The 21,571-nt window shown below is 38.3% G+C and overlaps 2 protein-coding genes and 2 non-coding genes across 8 annotated transcripts in view; 3 read left to right on the top strand and 1 right to left on the bottom strand.

Moving 5' to 3' along the window:
- LOC107660861 (protein shisa-9-like) overlaps positions 1–3,302 on the top strand; it is a 36,160-nt gene extending 32,858 nt beyond the window's left edge. For both annotated transcript variants that reach the window (XM_016450300.1, XM_016450299.1), the window contains exon 5: positions 2,095–3,302. In XM_016450300.1, coding sequence (XP_016305786.1) covers positions 2,095–2,555 — 461 coding nt within the window. In that variant the 3' untranslated portion in view covers positions 2,556–3,302. The remainder of the gene's footprint in view (positions 1–2,094) is intronic.
- A 3,481-nt stretch (positions 3,303–6,783) lies between these two features.
- Positions 6,784–21,571, bottom strand: part of LOC107660860 (MKL/myocardin-like protein 1) — a 53,833-nt gene continuing 39,045 nt past the window's right edge. For 3 of the 4 annotated variants that reach the window (XM_016450295.1, XM_016450298.1, XM_016450294.1), the window contains 9 exons: positions 18,968–19,139; positions 18,290–18,685; positions 17,244–18,185; positions 16,918–17,121; positions 16,497–16,595; positions 9,066–9,206; positions 8,855–8,941; positions 8,673–8,733; positions 6,784–8,156 (listed from right to left, as the gene is read on the bottom strand). In XM_016450295.1, coding sequence (XP_016305781.1) covers positions 7,606–8,156; positions 8,673–8,733; positions 8,855–8,941; positions 9,066–9,206; positions 16,497–16,595; positions 16,918–17,121; positions 17,244–18,185; positions 18,290–18,685; positions 18,968–19,139 — 2,653 coding nt within the window. In that variant the 3' untranslated portion in view covers positions 6,784–7,605. The remainder of the gene's footprint in view (positions 8,157–8,672; positions 8,734–8,854; positions 8,942–9,065; positions 9,207–16,496; positions 16,596–16,917; positions 17,122–17,243; positions 18,186–18,289; positions 18,686–18,967; positions 19,140–21,571) is intronic. The other variant, XM_016450297.1, reaches the window with a different exon arrangement.
- On the top strand, positions 11,997–12,068 carry trnap-ugg (transfer RNA proline (anticodon UGG)). The gene has a single exon. It is a non-coding gene; the product is annotated as a tRNA-Pro (tRNA).
- Positions 12,219–12,290, top strand: trnag-ucc (transfer RNA glycine (anticodon UCC)). The gene has a single exon. It is a non-coding gene; the product is annotated as a tRNA-Gly (tRNA).

Below are 21,571 nucleotides of genomic sequence, written 5' to 3'. Positions count from 1 at the left end.
AAATATTCAGATGTGTGCAGCACATTTTATGGAGGACTGTTTCCTGATCCTGGTAGAGTAGACTACAATGCCGGCTGTTCTGACTCACAGACTGTAAGTACGTTTTCATTTTAAGGATTTGCCACTGATTATTCAAACGCAAGTTTTGAGCAGTGTAGAGTAGCGCTTGTTGTTTATAATTTCTCAAATCACAAATGCACATATGGTTTTATGTTTACGCGGCGAGATGCAACGCAACACGAAAAAAAGACAATATCCGTAAAATCCGTAATTATGTCCCCATTGGATGCAACAAATGCCTCAAGCTAGACTAATCGATTCTTGGGATTCAAGAATCGATATCATTCCGTAAAAATGAGAATCGATTAATATCGACATATCGATATTTTTTACCCAGCCCTAATAAATAGCATATAATACCCCATAGCAGATCCATACAGGTGGAGCCGGGGAAGGTGGAGGGTTTCAGAGGAAATATAAAAAGTACACTGTGAACTGCTTTAGTGCTGCTCTTTAAATATAACTTTTGCAAGTGAACGCAAAGATTCTTAGGGAAATGCAAAACTTTTGTGAGAGAACACAAAAGTTTCAAATATAATTTTTCCTCCCATCTCATGTTTGCTTACATGCGAAGTAGCCACATGAAAACAATGGGTTTTACTGGTTTTGTCTCGTAGCGCCGGGACACGGCATCACAGTATGGTAAGGGGCGTAACATTTCCGTCACACGCTTTAGGTATTCGGCCAATCACAACGCACTGGATAGCTGGCCAATCAGAGCACACCTCGCTTTTCAGACCGATGAGCTTTGTAAAAATCGACGCGTTTCAGAAAGGCGGGGCATAGAGGAGAAACAATAATGTACAGTATGTGGAAAATAATGTGTTTTTTGAACCTTAAACCACATAAACACATTTCATTACACCAAATACACAAAATAATGTTCTTTTTAGCAACATCATATGACCCCTTTAAGATATACTGCTGCTGCATAAATAGTAGGGCTGGGTTTTGACACAAATTTCACGAGTTGATTCTCATTCACAAGCTTCCGATTCGATTCGATTCAATATCAATTATTTTGAATATATATCAGGTACAGTACATGCCAAATTTTCTCAAGTAAAGTCAGTTGGTACAACATTACTATAATATTGAAGGTTAAAATGGACTGATTTGTTAAAATGACACTTAATGAAGTTTTTAACATAATAAAGTTACAATTACATAATAATATTTCTACTTCAATTCGTTTTTTTTTATATATAAACATAATGGTGACTGTCATAAAATCTTGATGGATTTATTCAAACATAAATTAAACATTGAAGAACAGTAAAATTTATAATGAATATTTTATATGGTGCATATATTTAGCAAAATGCCCCTCTCTACAGTTTATTTTTCTATTTGACTAATGAGTTTATGTTCACCAAATATGTTTTTTCAGAGATAAATGTGACGTTACGTGACATTGTTTACAAGCCGTTATACTGACGTCTTTGCGCGGCTGAAACACTGATTGAGCGATTACATGAGACAAAATACGGATTGTAAAGTTGTACTCTTTCTTTTAACTTACCTTTCGGATGTTTAGTCATGTTTATTTTGTGCTGAAGCTGGTATTAATGTGGAGGAGATGATTAGTTCACGTAGTCCTCGCGCTGCCGCGTCTGTTGAACTGACACAAAAGTACAGGTGCATCTCAATAAATTAGAATGTCGTGGAAAAGTTCCTTTATTTCAGTAATTCAACTCAAATTGTGAAACTCGTGTATTAAATAAACTCAATGCACACAGACTGAAGTAGTTTAAGTCTTTGGTCTGTGTGCATTGAATTTATTTAATACACGAGTTTCACAATTTGAGTTGAATTACTGAAATAAATGAACTTTTCCACGACATTCTAATTTATTGAGATGCACCTGTATTCAAATATAATTTTTCCTCCCATCTCATGTTTGTTTACATGTGAAGTAGCCACATGAAAACTTATAGCTTGACTATAAATGTGCCCGGTGCAACTCAGTTATAATTGTGCAATGTAAATTTTTGTCCCTCTCAAACTTTTTCCATTTCTTCTTCTCTCTTATAGCCGACACTGCGAGCAGGGGCTACTACAAAAGTTATCCACTAATGGATTTCTCTCAGCATCATTCCCCTCCTGCACCTTTCCAACCAATGCCGATGCACCAGAAAGACAAGTCCTACCTCCACCAGGTCCTCCCTTCCCATGACATCCATTCCCCCCTTTCGATCTCAATCCCAACCAACCAGCTGGAGAGGACCCGCATCCCAAAAACCATCACCCACCCTCAGCTTTCCAGCGCAGCCTTCAAAGCTTGGGATTCTGGACAGAGACATGTCCACCGGCAGACTTCGCATCCAGGGCATTCCGCTCGCCGTCAGACCTACAGCAGCAGGAGACAGTACAGCATAGAAACACTACCGGAGTTCCTCTCCCAGCCCACAGCCTATGCGGGACAACCACTGTATCAGCCACATCCCAAACATAAGGCCTACCAGACCAACAGCAAGACGGAGGTCACTGTCTGAGGAAATGGGAAAGAAAGAAACAACACTGCTGACTGTTATCAGACTGAATGCACAAGTACTACAATGTCAGGACTACGTAGTCATTTCTACTTTCAGTGTTAAACCCCTCTTTATATAGTTTATATGCGACCCACTTTTCTGAGTTCATCTCTGGCCTCTGTGTCACTGACAACGAGGTGAGTGTTCACATCAGAACACAGGAATGGCACCCGAAGCCACATTAGCTCAACGGGGACAATGCCATCATCACGTCAGCCTAAATCTATGTCATTAAGGGACGTTATCCTGCCCATCTTTAGGTAAACACAACCTCAGGATTCCTTATGTGAAAAAAGACACAAAACAAACTCGTTCTCCTGCCCAAGAAGAGGCAAAGAGCAACACCCAGACGCCTGGTCTCACACTAGGATTTAAGTATAAGCTTTGCTGAGTGAGTTGAGGATTTTGTGCTCATGAAGAAATGTTTTTCGAGCTTGAGCAAATTTCACGGTCTTCCTCTCCAGCTTGGGTAGTCTCGCTGTGAGAACGTCACTCATTAAATTACTCATTTGTTTTAGGGGAATGATGTTGAGAAAAAAAACATAAGGCATACCAATCCGGTTCCTGTGGGTTATAATCACCTTTGTACAAAAGAATGAAGTTGATCTGTCAGTGAATATAACACTAACTTGACAAGTCTGATAAAGAACCATGAAACATTTATACTGAGAAAGACATTTCTCAAAGCTGAAAACTGTCTAGATGCATTTTTCTTCTTTTTCTCTGAATACAGAATTTTTTTGTTTTATTTTTGGCATGTTTGGCATTCTTGGGACAGAACTTAAAGGGATAGTTCACCCAAAATTCTGTAAATTAAATTCCGTAATTTATTACTCACCCTCATGTTGTTCCAAACCCGAAGACCTTCGTTCATCTTAGGAACACAAATTAATATACTTTTGATGAAATCCAAGAGGTTTCTGACCCTGCATAGACATCAACACAACTGACACGTTCAAGGCCCAAAAAAAGGTATTAAGGACATTGTTAAAATAGTTCATGTGACATCAGTGGTTCAACTGTAATTTTATAAAAGTACGAGAATACAAAAATAAATGTATTCAACAATTTCTTCTCTTCTTCCTGGATGTGCTGTGGCTTGTTTGCAAGCAGAGGAATGCACATGCATTGCGTCGTGGTACTCTTGTGAACGTGTGTCGAAGAATTACCCAGAGGAGAAGTTACCCAGTTTTCTTTGCATGCAAAAAGTATTCTCGTAGCTTCATAAAATTACCACTGATGTCACATGGACTATTTTAATGATGTCCTTACTACCTTTCTGGGCCTTGAATGTGGTAGTTCCATTGCTTTCTATGCAGGGTCAGAAAGCTCTCGGATTTCATCCAAAATATCTTAATTTGTGTTCCGAATCTTAATGGAGGGTTTACGGGTTTGGAACAACATGAAGGCGAGTAATTAATGACATAATTTTTATTTTTGCATGAACTATCACTTTAACAGGAAGCAAAGTAGAAGCAAAAGAAGGTTGGGATTGAGAAAGGACCCCAAGACAGGACTCAAACTCTGGTCAGATTATGAACTGCATGGCAGAATGCTGCCCACAAGGCTATCGGCTCTGTCCTGGATGAATTTTCTGTGGAAACAAAGAAAATCTTGTTTCATGAGTCTTCATTATAGTTTTACATTCAAATCACTCCAGTCATGGAGTGAAGACATTATCAAACATCTATCTTCAACTTATTCCTATTTTTTTATCTCTTGTTTGCTTAAAAAGAGTCTGATTTTCACTATCTCCTCCGTTACACAAGACCGTCTGACTAAAAGTGTCCAGTCCTCACTGTCATGCTGAGTAGCTCACTTTACAGATTGTTGACCAAGGCGGATTGCCTCATGGTGTGAGGCTGAAGAAATGGTGCCAGCAGCTCTGAGCAATAATCCGGACCTTGGAACTGGGAATGAAGCACATCAATCTTGTAAAACAAGCTATGCAATGGCAAAAATATCAGCTCTAGTGAATTAACCATCCTTGAAATCAAGATCTCACAAGCACTAGCTCTCTTGTAGGCGAGCCTTGCACTGTTTACCTTATACTTGTGTGTCCTTCCTTTCACTTGGATCACTGGAGAGAGTTACCAGAACTGTTACCTCAGAAACAATGTATCCAAATGCAAAAACAAGATCTACTTCAATACCATATAGCAAGTCTGACGGGGAAAAGTCTGACACTTCAGAATCCAAGCTAACTGTGTCAGCTAATAATCTGCAGTAGAACCTGGAGATTCAAATTCAGATTCTGGTATGACTAAAATCCCCAGCTAGTGGGATTGGGAAATGTAAAACCCATAGTGATTAGAGAACTCTTTGAACAAGGAGGGGAAATCAGTGTTACTCCACACTGTTGCTTGTTAAACTGTTGTATAAAAGTAATATATCACACTCACTGTCTGAATATTAGCACAGCTTATCATTCAGATCAACAGCACTCTTGCTAGTGTGATGTTCCTTAAAAGGTTTTAGTATTAAATATATGTACTTATAAGTGCTTCCTATACTGTACTGCGTGTGTTTTGCTTTTCTTCAACCCTCCTGTGAAGTGGGCACTTCTGCTTTTTCTGTTTTGAAACGTATATTAAGCATACTAAAAATATTTCTGTAAATATATATTTCTGTACAAGAATTGTATTATTTAATAAGAGAATATCTAGGAACTACACAGACGCTTTGTAACGTTTAAAGATATCTGCAATTCGAGTGTTAGTATAAATACTATTTGTTACGTTAGTAATGCCTACAGTATTGTGTAAAAACTGTGTTAGATTATTTAACTAGTCATATAAGGGCTTTTAACAACGACTGAAGAAATAAAACAAGAAAGGCTATTTTGAAAGGAAATTTACGGTTTTATATTCACGTTTTGAGTAAATATGAGTAACCACCAATAAACCCAAAAAAGTAATGCTTGAAATTATGAATCAGTTTTCAAATGTGGATTTGTACCTCAAACGATGTCTCTTTACAAAATAAAACTTTTCAAACGTCGTAATGCTTTTAGCAGACTGTGTGTTTGGTTACTGCTGCATTTATACTTCCGCACGTTAATTCCACGTAATAGTATGACTATGACTCTTTCCCGAACTCCCTTAAAAATCACCACTCACCAGGCACAACAGGCAGGTAAATTCCTTAATGGTTATCGAGGCAGAAAACAGCAGCATATTTGAAATATTTTAAACTGGTTTGGCCTCACACAGCACCACTAAACCTCTGGTTGTCATATGATAATCTGGGCTCAGTGGGCTGTACTGTACTAGAGCTCTTGCGCTCTCTTTTGGTCACCGATGATACCGTAGAGTGTAGTAGAAAAATATTATCACGATAAAATTAAAAATATTAAATATTACAAATATATGCTATTAATTAAAATATATATTTAATCATTTCATCACCTTCATGTTAATGTAAATCATTTTCTTTATTTTGTGGAGCACATTTTGCGGAGACTCTTAATCCCCATTTAATTGTATGGGGAAAAGGATGCTATGAAAGTGAAAGGTGGCTGAGACTGTCAATCATCAACATTTCCTTTAGAAAATCATATAGATTAACGGGTTAATTTTTGGACAAAATATCCGTTTAACACTAATTTCAATCTCCAGCCTTTTCTCTCCTAACAACAGAAATCTCAATCCTCCACACAGTGTACAGGTTTTTTTTTTGTGTGTGATTTTTTATTGTCTAATTAAGAAACTGAACTGATATATAAAATGATTACGGCGTATCTCATAAAATGTACATGACAGAAAATAATATATATTTTGAAAACAATGCAAGTCACTTCAGATAAAAGCAACTGCCAAACGCAGAATTAGTCATGTAAAATCTTTTATGACATGCATGTAAAATTGCTTTTTAAAATGTATTTATATTTACTTTTACAAATATCACCATATATTCTAAAACTTTGTTTGCTTATTTGCTACCCATTGAATATCCACTAGGGGCAAACGTAATGAATTGTCTGGTTTTTATTTTTTAGTACAATTTTGAAGACATCTAAATACTTTATTTTAATAGTATACAGACTAGCCTCCACAGGCAGGAGTAGGGTAATAAAATCATGTTTGCTTCAATAGCAGAATAAGAAATTACCTTTGTGTGTGAATGCACTGTGTATATGTGAAAGTAGATGCAACAACAAAACACACTCCACACTGCATTTTTTTCTTCTTTTTAAAAAAACAAGAAGTTCCTAATATTCTGAAACCTGAACCCCAGCACTGACCTCCACCAGCGAATCGCTACAATCAGAGGGAAAGGAACAAAGGTTTCATCAATACATGATCCTAAAGTACAGCAATGCATAGAGATCCGGTGAACGTCACCAAACCTGGTTCCCTGCAGAGCCCAATACATTGGGTCGTGTTGACCAGAGCACCAGTCGGGTCGGCTTAAGTGCAATATTGGAAGAACTAGCCAAAAGCAAGGATGACTTTTATCTCTCATATTTTCCCTCAATTTAGTTTGTTGATGGAAGGAAAATGTGAAACCTGTGGAGCAGAAATAGCCTCATATCATGGTTATGAGGTCATAGCTTTATTAAAATGGGTAGAAATAACATTATATGGTGCCAAAGACAGGTAGTGGAGTATAGTAACTGGTGTGCTTAAAGTGAAAATGATCCTAACCACCAGCATAGACAACATGTCTAAAAGCTAGAGCAAACTATGGATTCTTTAGTTGAGCTGTCAATGGTGTGAGAAGTTGGTGGCAGGGTCCAGATCGGTCTCTGTTGGCAAAGGCAACAACGCCATGTGATGTAAAACATTTGGGTATGATGAAGTAAATGACAGCTTCAAATTCAGTGCTTAAGAGAACCGATCAGACGCAGGAACTGTTTAAATACCATTCGGCATTAGAATATGAAGAAAAATTGAAGCTTTTCAGCATAAGAAACAGCATGTGCATCAGGAGTGTTTTGTGTACAGCCTATACACAGTAAGGTTGAAGGTGCTAAATTAATTGTGTGTCGTCAAGCAATTAAGACCAAAAGCTACAATGAGTCCCAGTGGAGCTGCAGATCCGAACAGTCCAAAAAGTCTACGGAAAATACACTGGGTGGGGTGTGCGAGCTCAGAGGGGCAAGAACCATACCCCCACTGTTAGAATTACTGCCCCCTCCTACCACAGGTATGTCCAGCCAATCCATGCCATCCAAGGTGGGGTCTTCAAAGTCCAGGCTGGCGGGGTGGGCTGAGAAGCTCAGGTCACTGGTGTCCATTGGAGATGGGGGATGGTCCAGAATACTGGAAGTGCTCAGCATTTGATTGTGGAGGTCATCGATTAACGTCAACGGGCCGCCCGGCTCCACGCCGAGAAGAGGAGCACCGGTGGTGCTTTCCAGGAAGTCCTCCAGGCGACCGGTTCCAGAGCAAGGCCTGTACTGGGTGTCCGGGACCTGCTGGGAAGGGGCGGGGACGAGGTCAGGGTGATGTTTGGGTGGCGAGAGGTGGAGCGGAGAAGGAGGTGGAGATGGAGTGGGTGGGCTTGTGTGGAGGTCTGACAGGGAGGGTTCTTGACTGGCTTTAAATCCAGATGAAATTTCTGAGAAAGAAGAGAGGTTTTTGATTTTTTAATATATATTCACACACTACCATTCAAAAGTTTGAGGTGGGTAAGATATGTTTTTTTGTTGATGGTCTCTTATGCTTACCGAGTTTGCATTTATTTGATCAAAATACAGTAAAAACTGTAATTTTGTTAAATACTGTTACTGCTGTTTTCTATTTTAATATATTTTAAAATGTAATTTATTCCTAAAATTACAAAGCTTCATTTTCAGCAGTCATGTGATCCTTCAGAAATCATTCTAATATGCTGATTTGGTCCCCAAGAAACATTTCTTATTATCAATGTTGAAAACAGTTGTGCTGCTTAATATTTTTGTAGATCCTTTTTCCCCCCAGGATTCTTCGATACATAGAAAGTTAAAAAGAACAGCATATATTTGAAAAATAATTATTTTAAATATTATAAATGTCTTCACTGTCATTTTGGATCAATTTAAAGCATCCTTGCTGAATAAAATTATCAATTTCTAAAGTAAAAAGACTCTTTTACCTCCACTCTTGATCAGGATTTCAAACAGATCATCTATTTGCTGGTTGTTTGAGACATTATCCTGTAAACAGACAATACCATCAATGTTACAATAAGGAAAAAAACGGTTTAAACAGGAAAAGAAGGTGAAAAACTGAAAGAGAAAGAACAAAGAAGAAAGAAAGAATGAGTAAAAGCCATACTTTGAAATGCTGAGGAGGGTGAGGGTTCGGCTTTGGGGAGGAAGGGATGAATAAAGTGTGTCTATCAAAAGTTGGGCAAATGTCCTCCTAGAATTGATGGAGATGATGTGTAGAGGAAGATGGAAAAAGAAATACTAGCTTTAACTCGAAACAAAGCAAGAAGGAGAAAAAGGCAAAATGGGTAATAACACTATTAATGCATGTGCAATACCTTAAACGAAGGAGGTGAGGAGGGTTTGCTCAGTGGGTTGGATTCCTCACAGAAGAAGGGCTCAAAGCTGGGTGGTGCAGACACTGGCTGGCTAGACTCTTTAACACGGGTGGTTTCCAAGTGGAGCCCTACTTTCTGAACCTGGAAATGGGAGATTTTAACATGGGTCAACTGCGGAGAGGAGAGAAAGAACAACTATCTGCAGCCCATCCCCTTATAGTCCAGTAATTACTATGACTATAATGCATATACATGGTTTAGTTAGCTCTCAATACAATCCACAAATGCACACATGCTAGGGATGTTCATTTTAACCGGTTAACCGTTAACCGAACGTATAGAATTTTGACAATCAGTTAAACGGTTTAAAAAGTCTTTTTTTTTTCTTTTCAGTAATTTATCAAAATGTTAAAAAAGATTTGCTGCATGGTTAAAATACACTACGCGTAGGGCTGAGCGATATAGCTAAAAAATGTATCAACGATATAATGTTTCATATCGTTCGGTATCGATAATTATTGACATTTTTCTATAACCTTTTTTAAAACAAAGAGCAATAGAATTTTTTTTTTACATTTAACCACTGTATTTTTAAATTAACTCAATATATTGAGACAAACAACAAATATTTTTTTGTTTTAACAGTCAAAAACAAAATAAAAATTAAACAAATATCTAATTTCTAATGTTTTATATGCAGATTAAATAGGTTAAACTTTTGGCTTGTCTGCCGAGGCCACAGGAGGGCGCAATGAGCAAAATAATGCAGCACATTTTAAATGTTCAACGCAAGAAAGTAATAGTCTATAAAAAACGTGCATTATGTCTAAATTAACTCATATAAATCAAATATAATTTCGTAAATTGCATAAACAATTATGAACAAAACAGCATCATGTATTTATGCATTGCTTAATACAAAGAGCCGAATCGCCCATCACGCAGATTGACTTTAAAAACATAAGAAACGCAGTGAAAAGGAATAAACCTCCACAAATTTGTGACGTGTTTTCTAAAAGTTTAAACTGTTTTAGCTTTGCATGGCTTTCTATACATCTCTTCTGTGAGACGCGAGTGCAGCAGTCGTATTTGTCTGTCTAGAAAATGCGCTGAATATGGGTTCTGTGTGAATGGCTTGGTTTCGGTTTTAACCTAATCAAGATCTTCTCAGCATTGAGCTTCTATATTTCTCTAATATTTTGAATGAATAACGCAGCAACTGCGCGTCTCGTGGGCAGGACTAACAAAACATTAAACTACAACGTCACTTGCATCACCGCCGCATCTCGTGCTCCACTGATGACGCTCCCTGACGCACATCTAACATTGGATTGTACTATTTTTGCATTCAAACGCAAATGTTTATTTTAAATTCGACTAATATTCATTCTTTACTCACAATCTCCTCATCACAGGCAGGCACAGCACTCATGTTCGTGTTTGTGTGTCTGCGTCACTCATAGCACGTGACTATATCGAACATTTTTTATATCGTTATCGAAGAAGGTGTACTGTCGATAAATATCGATACCGTTTTATCGGCCAGGCCTAACTACGCGTATAATTTTATTTATTTATTTTTTTTTGAGAAAAAAACAAGTCGCGTATAAAGGCTTGTTCAATCGCGCGATTATCGCCGACGTTTAACGCCTAGTGACTAAACAAAGGGCGCCAATGTGAGTGTGCACCCCGACGCGCAAAACGCGCCGCGTTAAAAACTGGTCGACCAATGAGATTGGCGCTTTTGTTCACGTGCCTGGAGCTGCTGAAGTTACAGTAAAACACGACTTGGTGGCGCTCAAGCACAAACCGGTCTTGCAAACACATTGATACCTAACGACAAAGAGGAAGTAAGGAGACCAAGAAGATGCATCGAGGCAAGATGAATGTAGAGCTGCTGGTCTCATTGGTGTCTGAACACAAAGGGCTTTATGACAAACGCGACAGCGACTACAAAAATCTCGATAAGAGGGAGTTGTTATGGAGAGGAACTGCAGATCAAATGGGATTCGATGTGTACCAGGGTATTTCTGTTTTTCATTAAGCGCCATCTAATGTCAGGGAGTGAATTTGCACGTTCACTCGGCTCATCGCCTGCGAAAATCGCATGGGTATGAACACAAAAGACGCGTCGAAAAACGTCGGCGATAAGCGCGCGCGATAATCGTCCCGGTGTGTACGAGGCTTAAGTCGAAAATGTTTTACAAACATTATAATAAACACTGTAAACATAGCTAGGCTATTTTAGTTCCCCTCACTCCACAACAAAGCCTTTAAATTAACAGTAGGCCTATTTAGAAAAGAACAAGAATTATTTCATTATTTATTTTTTTCAGTCATTTATCAAAATATTTAAAAAGGTTTGCTGCATGGTTTAAATATGCTACGCGTATAAAACAAATGTTTTTTTAGGGGGAAAAAAACACAAGTCGCGTATAAGTGGCATTTTATGCCGACGCAAAATTTTTACAAACATTATAATAAACACTGTAAACATAGCTAGGCTATTTTAGTTCCCCTCACTCCACAACAAAGCCTTTAAATTAACAGTAGGCCTATTTAGAAAAGAACAAGAATTAAATATATAAGAAGCTATACAGGCCAATCGCACTCCTCCAACACGTAAGGATAGCATTGTGCCTGTCGCTGTTCAATGTATGCTTCTCGCCCAGCTTCTTGTTCCTTCATCGGCAAATTGAACTTGGTTGGCCTGTTTGCTCGATGAGTTAGAATATTTGCACTGAACTGCAGTATATCCATCTGCGGTTGAACTGAGCCTCACATCCTTTGCCCTGCCATTTTTATCAGCATTCATTTGGGAAGGCAGACCAAGCCAGTGGAGACATGGCAGAAAGGAGTTTCTCTGAAATCTTCGCAGCCATGTGAGCATCCTGTTGCATCTGTTAACCACAGGTGCGCATGGCATGCTGTGGCTCGTTGGTCTAGGGGTATGATTCTCGCTTTGGGTGCGAGAGGTCCCGGGTTCAAATCCCGGACGAGCCCGTTCTTTTTGAAGCGTTTAGGAAGAAACCGAAGGAAGTTTCACAGTTTTATTTTAGTGTGCACTTTACGATTAGTCTACAATAAATAAATGACAATTGTGAGGAATGGGAATGTTTCATGGAATTACATGCAAAACACTTTAATACATGTGCGTTGGTGGTATAGTGGTTAGCATAGATGCCTTCCAAACAGTTGACCCGGGTTCGATTTCCGGCCAACGCAATAACTCTTTTGCATCATCTTAGCAGTGGTAATGTATTCTTCATACTTTTATGAGCGATATAACTGTCCCACAAAACCACCAGACCTTTAAGAAAAGTTAGCTTTTTGCTGATAGGTGAGTAAATTTTATAGGTAAACATAAAAATTTGATGTAAACTTATGGTTTTATATATATTTTTTTTATTTGCTCCCGGTTGCGTATTTATTAGCAAAAAATGTAAATTTAGTTATTATAGTGCCACCTCGTGGCCAACTTTCACATAATTTGGTACAAATAATTGTTTCCACATTATTTCTTTTTAAATCCACACCATTTTTGTAATGATAGGCCATTAACATTTAATGTTATAGCTGCTGAAATTTGATCACCACTAATGTTTCCATTATTATTTAATTCCAATTACTGTTTAATTACCTGGAAGCAGTTACAACTGGTTTGAATAAGTAAGGAATTTTAGTTGTAGTACTCTATAGGTGCAATTTTGTCGTATGTTTAAGTGTGTCCTGTGGCCTATGTGTATGTTTGAACGCTGCACTACGTTCAGGAGATATATTTCAATTCGTCTGCTGTTTTTATCTTCGTTTAGCTTTGCAACACTTCAATTAGAATTAATCAACATTTGATTTATTTATTTATTTACCTAACTCCCTACCTATAGGTATACCAGAACCATCCCTAGCTAGCTGCTATGTGCAAAAATTTGTGAAGTTCGGATTAAAGGCACAATATGTAAGATTTTTGTTATTAAAATATCCAAAACCCACTAGAACAGTGTTATATATTTTGCTGACTTGTGTACTTACATTATCCCAAATGTTTCGCGCACATTTCCGTCACACGCTTGAGGTATTCGGCCAATCACAACGCACTGAATAGCTGGCCAATCAGAGCACACCTCGCTTTTCAGACCGATGAGCTTTGTAAAAATCGACGGGTATCAGAAAGGCGGGGCATAGAGGAGAAACAATGATGTACTGTACATTATATATACTGTACCATTTGGTCGCAGTCTGGAGCCCTGCTCACCCTGCTCACGGCGTCATCAAACTAAGCCTTTGCCTCTTTGTTTATTTTGAATACGAAAAATAATTAAAAAAAAGTACGTCTTTAACGGCCAACGAGGAGCTAAAAAAAAAAAATATATATATATATATTTTTAGATAACACTAAATAGCGGATTTATTTATAGACAGAAATTAAATCATACATTCTGTATGTTTTACACCCTGATTCAGGGAAAATAGAATTTTGTTCCTAGCACTTCCAGAGTTCTGATCCAAAACGCCACCTAGTGTCGGGCGGATGTGTGTCTGTGCGCCTGAGTCAGTGTTGCCAATTTAGCAATTTTGTTGCTAAATTTAGCAACTTTTCAGACTACCCTAGCAACTTTTTCTTCCAAAAGCACCTAGCAACAAATTTAGCTGTTTTTAAAATTTATTTGGCAACTTTTAGCAACTTTTGATATGTGACACTCAAACGATAAAACAACATTTTCCAGCTAAATTACACAAAAAAGAGGAAACCAAAGATGCTTAGCAGTACACACAACACATGAATTAATTTAGCTGCTGTTTTCAGTTGTTCAATTTAATAATAATAATAATTGAATCATTGTTCATTTATGATAAACCTTGTTAGTAGCTTGTACCTGTGATTGCTGATCAGTTTGTACACTGTTAGAAAAATTGCTAGAAAAATGGAAAAGGTACTAGTAATTTTCCAGGACATATCTGTTATCCATTATACGTTGTAACCCTGTAACCCGAAAACACAAAATACAATGCGCAATTTAAAATGCAGGTAAAAAAAAAACCTGTGTAAAATCAATACAGAAAATCCCGTCATATTAACATAGTAAGATTCTGCCCTGGTTTTACAGACTCTTCTTAAGAGTGTAGCATACTAACTAACTACTAATACACTGCTTAAAATTATAATTGTTCAGAATGTATAGTTTTACTAGTTTACTAGCTAATAACAAATCTTAAATTGTTCAATAATTCAATGTTGTATTTAAAAATACAGTTATTTACATTGTAATATTATATTATGCATTTACATTATTTTATTAACAAATCTAAATAAAAAAATATTTTTTTGGTTGAGATTTGATGCAGTGACACAATTTTGCGTCATGATTACGGAATGACGTCATCACATGATCACATCAAAATGTCATTTAGCAACTTTTAGCAACAAATCAACCTTGGGGAGCGGAAAATGGCGGCGTGAAGTTGACAGTGTGGGTGAATTAGTCCTTGAACGTTTGTCTATTTGCTTGTAAATTTCAGTGCGTTTCGTTTAATATTGCATGTATTTTTTGCTCTAAGCACTTTCTGATCAGTTAGGGGATCTTTTGGTTATACTTTCATTTTTATTTTTTGTGTTTGTGAAGTTTACGTGGACAGTTTAACTGTTAACACGGCTCTTTCTCCGTCGTTATTTTTATCTTTCTTGTCAGTGCCGTGATTGAACTTTCGGGAAAACTTTTTGGACTATGACAAAAGATAAAAAACGCAAATCTAAATCGATGGATTCATCTTTAAGTCTCGGTGCCTGTGTTACGGTGGACTTTGACGCAGACTCAGGTGCACTCGTTCCACTGCCTGAAACTCCGTTGAAGGAACCAAAGCACAAAAAAGGCAGGAATGATGATGCTAATGGCGATGGTGATCTGCAGTCTCCTTTAGCCACGGTAATTATAACGTCTCTCAAGTCCGTCATGAATGAAAGAGCCGACATCCTTGATAAAGGCATCGAGGAAGTAAAAAAGTCAGTTGAATTTCTGACAGAAGAAATAAAGGATGTGAAGGGAAAAGTGGAGCGAGTTGATAAACGGGTCACAACTGCGGAAAAAAGAATCGGTGAGCTGGAAAACAAAGTACAGGATCTCTCCAGATATCAGAGGAGGTGGAATCTGCGCCTTTACGGTTTGCCCGAACAACCGGGAGAAAACATCAGACAGAAAGTTTTGGATATTTGTGAGGCTGTCATCCCAACCTTTGCTGGCAAATCTCAGGAGTTCATTGATGTGGTACACCGTTTGGGGAAAGTGAGGAGCGAGAATGCTCTGTCCTCCGGTCAAAAACCTCGAGGGGTTATTCTACAGTTCACAATGCGTCACTTTCGCGCCGCGCTCTGGAAAGCTGCAAAGAACTCCCCTCATCTGGCAAAACACCATTTACGGTTCGCAGAAGATCTGTCCCCCGAGGATCGAGAGCAGCGCAACAAACTTTGGCCACTGGTTGAGAAAGCTCGGCAACAAGGACGCCGCGCTTCCTTCGTTGGTCCAAAGGCGTAAATTGATGGTAAAGAACTTGTTCTACAGGACATGGAGGTCACCGAGTGAATTGAGCTTGAGTTAGTTTGCTGTTTTGGTCTGCTTTTTTCAACGCGTTTTTTGGCCTAAGAATTACTTTTTATTTATTTTATTTTATTTTATTATTATTATTATTATTATTTATATATATATATATATAGCCTAGCTTTATTATGTTTTTCTCCGCTTGCAGAAGCGCTGCAGGTGCGTGATGTAATATGATGGCCATGTCAATCCTCATGTTCTGTTGTTTGCTGCTTTTTGCACATGTAAAATTAATCCCTGGGAAACAAATGTTAGTATTTTTAACGGGTCACAGACACTTATCCTTTCTAATTTAATTCAATTCTAATTCAAAATAATCTTGTCGGTTAACGGTTAAAAATCGGTTAACGAGCGTCGGTTGTCGGTTAGGAAAAATAACCGAAATGAACATCCCTAACATTTATTTGAATACGTTTTTATATCAATAATTGAATGCACAACTGTAATTAAGTGCACATCACAGGGTAAACATGCAATTCATTTGTACTACTGGACCATGACATTGCTTTTGAATGGCTGAGGAAAAACCCTGAGAGTATGTTCAAATCTAGTGTGAATCAAGCACATCTAACTCAAATCCATGTGATGTTCACTCTATGTTGATTTCAAACTTGCAGAATAGTCAAAAAATCCTTAAATTAACAAATTTTGGCTCATAGGTTGAAAATAACATGCTTATTGTCTTTCATCATACACTATTTGTACATATCTGCTGTACATCATAGTATTTCATGTACCTTTAGACTTCAGCGTTCAAATCAACAGAGCTCTCTAATTCATGCTATTTTTCATAACTGTAACAAGTTTGAAAAAAGCACATCCACATGTTATATGCACATACTTTGGTCATGGGCTCTCTGACAGTCTGTGATTGGTTGGCAGAACTAGCCATATCAGTAGATGACTGGCTAGGGAGCTTGGTAGGGGTCGACTGCAATCTCTGAAACACAACAAACCAACGATTGAGATAAATATATAAAGAAAAAATTTCAGCATATTAGAATAGTATCTAAATGATCATGTGACACTGAAGACTGCAGTACTGGCTGCTGAAAAATCAGCTTTGCCATTCAAGGAATAAATTACATTTAAAACATGTAAAAAATGGATACAAGATATTTTAAATTAAAAACATTCTTTACTCACAATCCATTAATCCACAAATTCACAAACCATTAAAAAATGTACAGACCACAAACTTAAACAGCAGAGTATATATAAATGAAATTAACATATTAATAGATAAACTGTTGTTTAGTCACCTGTAGAGTGATTTGTCCATTGGATTTGCTCTGAGGAGACTTTCCAGTCAGGCTATCAACACTATTACTGGTGAGTGCAATCAGATAGCGGTTGCCATTGCTGTCAGTGACCAAAGTGGGTGTGGGATGAGCTTTCAGGAGATCCAGTGGGAAAGACGTAGTAATTTGAGTGCTAGACTGCTGATTGACAAACACCTGTGAAACCTGTAAAAAAAAACACAAAAAAAACAATGTAAAACAGTGGCAAGAACGGCATTAAACAAAAAACATACAATGCCATCCAAATCAATATCTAAGGTATTTGATAAGCTGGAAACGTGGCTGACCTGTGGTGTCTGCAACTGCTGCTGTGGCTGATTTTGAGGCTTCTGCTGCTTCTTCTGATTGCTTTGTAGCTGATTTTGCTGCCTCTGCTGGATGATTAGCTGCTGTAACTTTTGCTGCTGCTGCTGTTGCAGTAACTGTGTCTTCTTTTGCAACTGAGTTTTCTGCTGCTGTTGTAACAGCGTCTTCTGTTGCTGCTGTTGTAGTAACTTAATGTTCTGCTGCTGCAGTAGCTGCGCCTTCTGCTGCTGCAGTAATTGTGCTTTCTGCTGCTGTTGCAGTAACTGCATCTTCTGCTGCTGCAACAGCAACACCTGTGTTTTTCCTTGCTCTTGCTGCAGTTTCGGTGGGCCCATTTGCTGCTGTTGTTTTTGCTGTTGCAGTAACTGTGTCTTCTGTTGCTGTACGTTTGGTAGGTCCACCAGCATTTGCTGCTGCACCTGCAGCCGGTGAATCTGCTGCAGTTTGAGCAGAGTCTGCTGCGAACACTGCATCTGGATCTTCTGGGGCTGGACTTGCTTCTGCAGGTCCTCTGTTGTGTCCATTTCATCCTTAATCTCTTCCTTTACCTTCACTTCCACTCCGTTAGACAGCAATGGTATTTCAGCGTTAACCGTGTTGTCTGTAACTTCTGCGGCTGCTCCGCGCTTACCCTGCTCCAGCTGAGAACGCAGGGTCTCCACCAGCCTCTGCTTCTGCCTAAGCATGCGTGTCAACTCCTCGATCTGCTTGTCCTTCTCTTGAAGCATTTGGTCTTTGTCCAGAAGAGACACAGCAGATCCTGATGCTGCCACGGGACTTGAATCGTGAGGCTGTGCGGCTAACAGGGGCCCCGGGTGAGAAAGGCAGCAGGAGGCCTGCATCTGCCCATGAGACTCCTCTTTAATTGGGGATGGGTGGTCTGGAGAGGGGTGCAGGCTGAGCTGGGTGAGAGGTGAGGTAACCTGTTAATGGAAAAACACAAGTTCTTAAAAGAAATTAAACAGGGCCACACCCCTAATTTTCTTTTCACGATTTCTGCTGTGCATCTTCAAAACCACAGACCTACCATTTCTCCAAACACATCCCCATTGCAGCTGGTCTCATCGGGACTCAATCCAGCCAGAGAGCGATCAGAGGGGGTAGGAGATGCAGGAGGAGAGGAGCTAGTGCTGCTGAAGCGCATGATTTGAGGTGGAGTTGTACTGTGGACCCTAGTGGTAGCCGCTATGGGAAAAGCTGACATTGGAACAACCGTGTCTTTCAGGGCTTGATGTGGGGCGGCACCAGATGACTGAACTGACACCTGTGGTAAATGAGCAGAGACTGTTTTCGTAGTTGCAGCGCCTGTGGCTGATGAACCACTGATTTGCTCCTGGTAGTTCTTCAGTCTTTCAATGAGATCGTTCTTGGTGCCTGATACAGTCAACTTCCTCAATTTGAGCTCATGTTTAAGTTCAGCAACCTGGAAGAGAGATCCACAAGAGTGAAATAGTTGGGATATGGAAGTAACAATTCCCATCATTTTCTCTAAAAGTTGTAATAGTGTGATTAATGTGTGATTAATTTCAGAGCTGGTTGGTTTGGTTCATGGCTTAGAACTCCATATTGAGGATTTGTTTTTTGTTGTTGTTTTTTTACAAATCTCCATAGAGTAAGTGGGAAAAATACTTGAACCAAAATCGCCAAAATTAGTATTCAGTGTTATTGCTTTAGTATAAGTACATAAATTACAACTGTTACCCACTTTGAATTCATCCAGGTTTGCAGGCAAGGTGCTGGGCTTAGCTCCTCCCACTGTAGGCTGGCTCTGACGATTGGGCCCATTCTGATTGGAGGAGACTGTAGAGCATGTGGAAATAGTCTGGGAAGGGGAGGGGCCTGGATTGGTGGATGGTTGCTGCTTTTCAGCAGGAAGTCTGGATTTTAACAGATTTATTTTTGATTTATAGTTAAATCAGTTAGGTGTGTCTACACTTTTCTAAAACGGTGGCTCTCAACAAGCTTTGCTTCAGAACCCAGTTTATGTAACCTGCATTTAATATGGGTCATATTTTGTTTTATTTTGTATAGTTTGTCTATTTTGATTATTTAATATTAATATTTATTTAATATTAAATTGGAATCTTTTGTGACACAAGCAAAACAGATGTGTGACCCATATTTGGGTCACAACCCACACCGGTTGAGAACCACTGCCCTAGCATTCAAAGGTTTGGGGTCAGTAAGACTTTAGTAAAGAAATTAATACTTTTATTCAGTGACTATGCATTAAACCGACTGAAAATGACATTTATAATGTTGAAAATATTTCTATTTCAAAGAAATCCTGTTCTTTTGAACTTTCTATTGAGCAAAGAATAAAAGTTTTGCGGTTTCCACAAAAAGAATACAAGCACAACTGTTTTCAACATTACTGATGAAATGTTTCTTGAACCAAATCAGCATATTAGCATGATTTCTGAATGATCACATGACACTGAAGACTAGAGTAATGGCTGCTAAAAATTCAGCTTTGCATCACTGGAATAAATTACATTTTAAGATATATTAAAATAGAAAAGAACTATTTAAAAGTATGCAATCTTACGGTTTTTAATGAAATTTTTATCATAAATACTTCATAAAAAAAAATCTTATCAACCCCAGACACAGACATAATATGCACATACACAGTCATAACACAACTGACCTATCGGCAGGGTTTAAATTGGGCCGGGGTTTGAGCCCCGGCACATTGACTCCAGGGCTCGACATTAACGCTTCATTAACACCAGACAAGTGAGCATGCTGGGGTAAAAAATCAAAATGAAAAGTTTTTATATTTAAAATACAGTTAGTTAGGCAACATCACACAACGTTTTCACCATTACGACTGTTTAATAGTTCAATAAACATTTCAATAAGTAAGTACAATAATATTAGGTCACTTACATTTTAGGCGGAAACATAGCGCATCTCACAGAAACCAGCCGATTAATTGCTGAATTATTCCGTGTTGTGAACGAATCGGTTGAGTCAAAGTTTCATTAGCCCATGCATAAACATCTGATGAATCTGCCATTTGAACGAATCGTTTGACAGCACTAATATATATATATATATATATATATATAAAAGCCCCAAACCATAGAGCCCCCCCCACATATCAAATCCCAATTTAACCCCTGCCTATCGGTAAGCCCCTCCCCTCGAACGTAGATGAGCCAGACACAGACATAATATGCACATACACAGTCATAACACAACTGACCTATCGGCAGGGTTTAAATTGGGCCGGGGTTTGAGCCCCGGCACATTGACTCCAGGGCTCGACATTAACGCTTCATTAACACCAGACAAGTGAGCATGCTGGGGTAAAAAATCAAAATGAAAAGTTTTTATATTTAAAATACAGTTAGTTAGGCAACATCACACAACGTTTTCACCATTACGACTGTTTAATAGTTCAATAAACATTTCAATAAGTAAGTACAATAATATTAGGTCACTTACATTTTAGGCGGAAACATAGCGCATCTCACAGAAACCAGCCGATTAATTGCTGAATTATTCCGTGTTGCTCACTACTGGCACCTACTGGCCTTTTAATTTCGTTGAAAAGTATCATTTCCACCATTTCTTGTTTGTATATTCAAAATTATTTAAAATAATCTCATAACATTATTCAATGCAATTGTATTTTTTTAGTGTAAATGATTTAATTTGATAACGTAGAGATAACAATAATTAGGGATGAACCCGATACTGAGCTCCTGTACTCGTTAAAATGCCCCGATACCTCAGCGCCATAGAGAAACATTGGAAGATCCGAAGCTTGCATCGGTTTGATGGTGGTTATGCTACAAAAATGGAAAAACGATGTGCCTGGGGTACTTGTAACACTGATTTCAGGTATCCTGAGAGGATAGGCAATAGAATTTATTTTATTATATTTCCTAAACCCAAACAAAACAGAGCAAAATGTCCCTAAGCATTCAACCCCAATCCCAATGAAGACAAAAGCATTCATTTTCTTGTTGTCATACTCTCATTAAGTTACGATTTTCATCTGCTCAAGCAGAAGGTTTATCTAAACAAGTGAATATATCTTTCTCACAGACATCACTGTTTGTAGTTCGGTCGGATATGTCAAAAAGAAGTAAGTAAAACAATTCACAAGTTACTTAATGGTAGGGAGGGAGGGAGAGAGAGAGAGAGTGCAATTCTGTTGTGTGATCTTTATTGATGTTCGCTCAAGCACACGCATCATTTGGATTAAAACTAAATCGTAAAAAAAATAAAACCATTCATGGGGCATTCACTATAAACATCATTTATTTTCAACCTTAGGCATACACGACTTTCTGGC

Source organism: Sinocyclocheilus anshuiensis, unplaced genomic scaffold (assembly GCF_001515605.1).
Source record: "Sinocyclocheilus anshuiensis isolate Anshui unplaced genomic scaffold, SAMN03320099.WGS_v1.1 scaffold2562, whole genome shotgun sequence".
Lineage (NCBI taxonomy): Eukaryota > Metazoa > Chordata > Actinopteri > Cypriniformes > Cyprinidae > Sinocyclocheilus > Sinocyclocheilus anshuiensis.
This window is presented reverse-complemented; position numbering and strand designations above follow the sequence as displayed.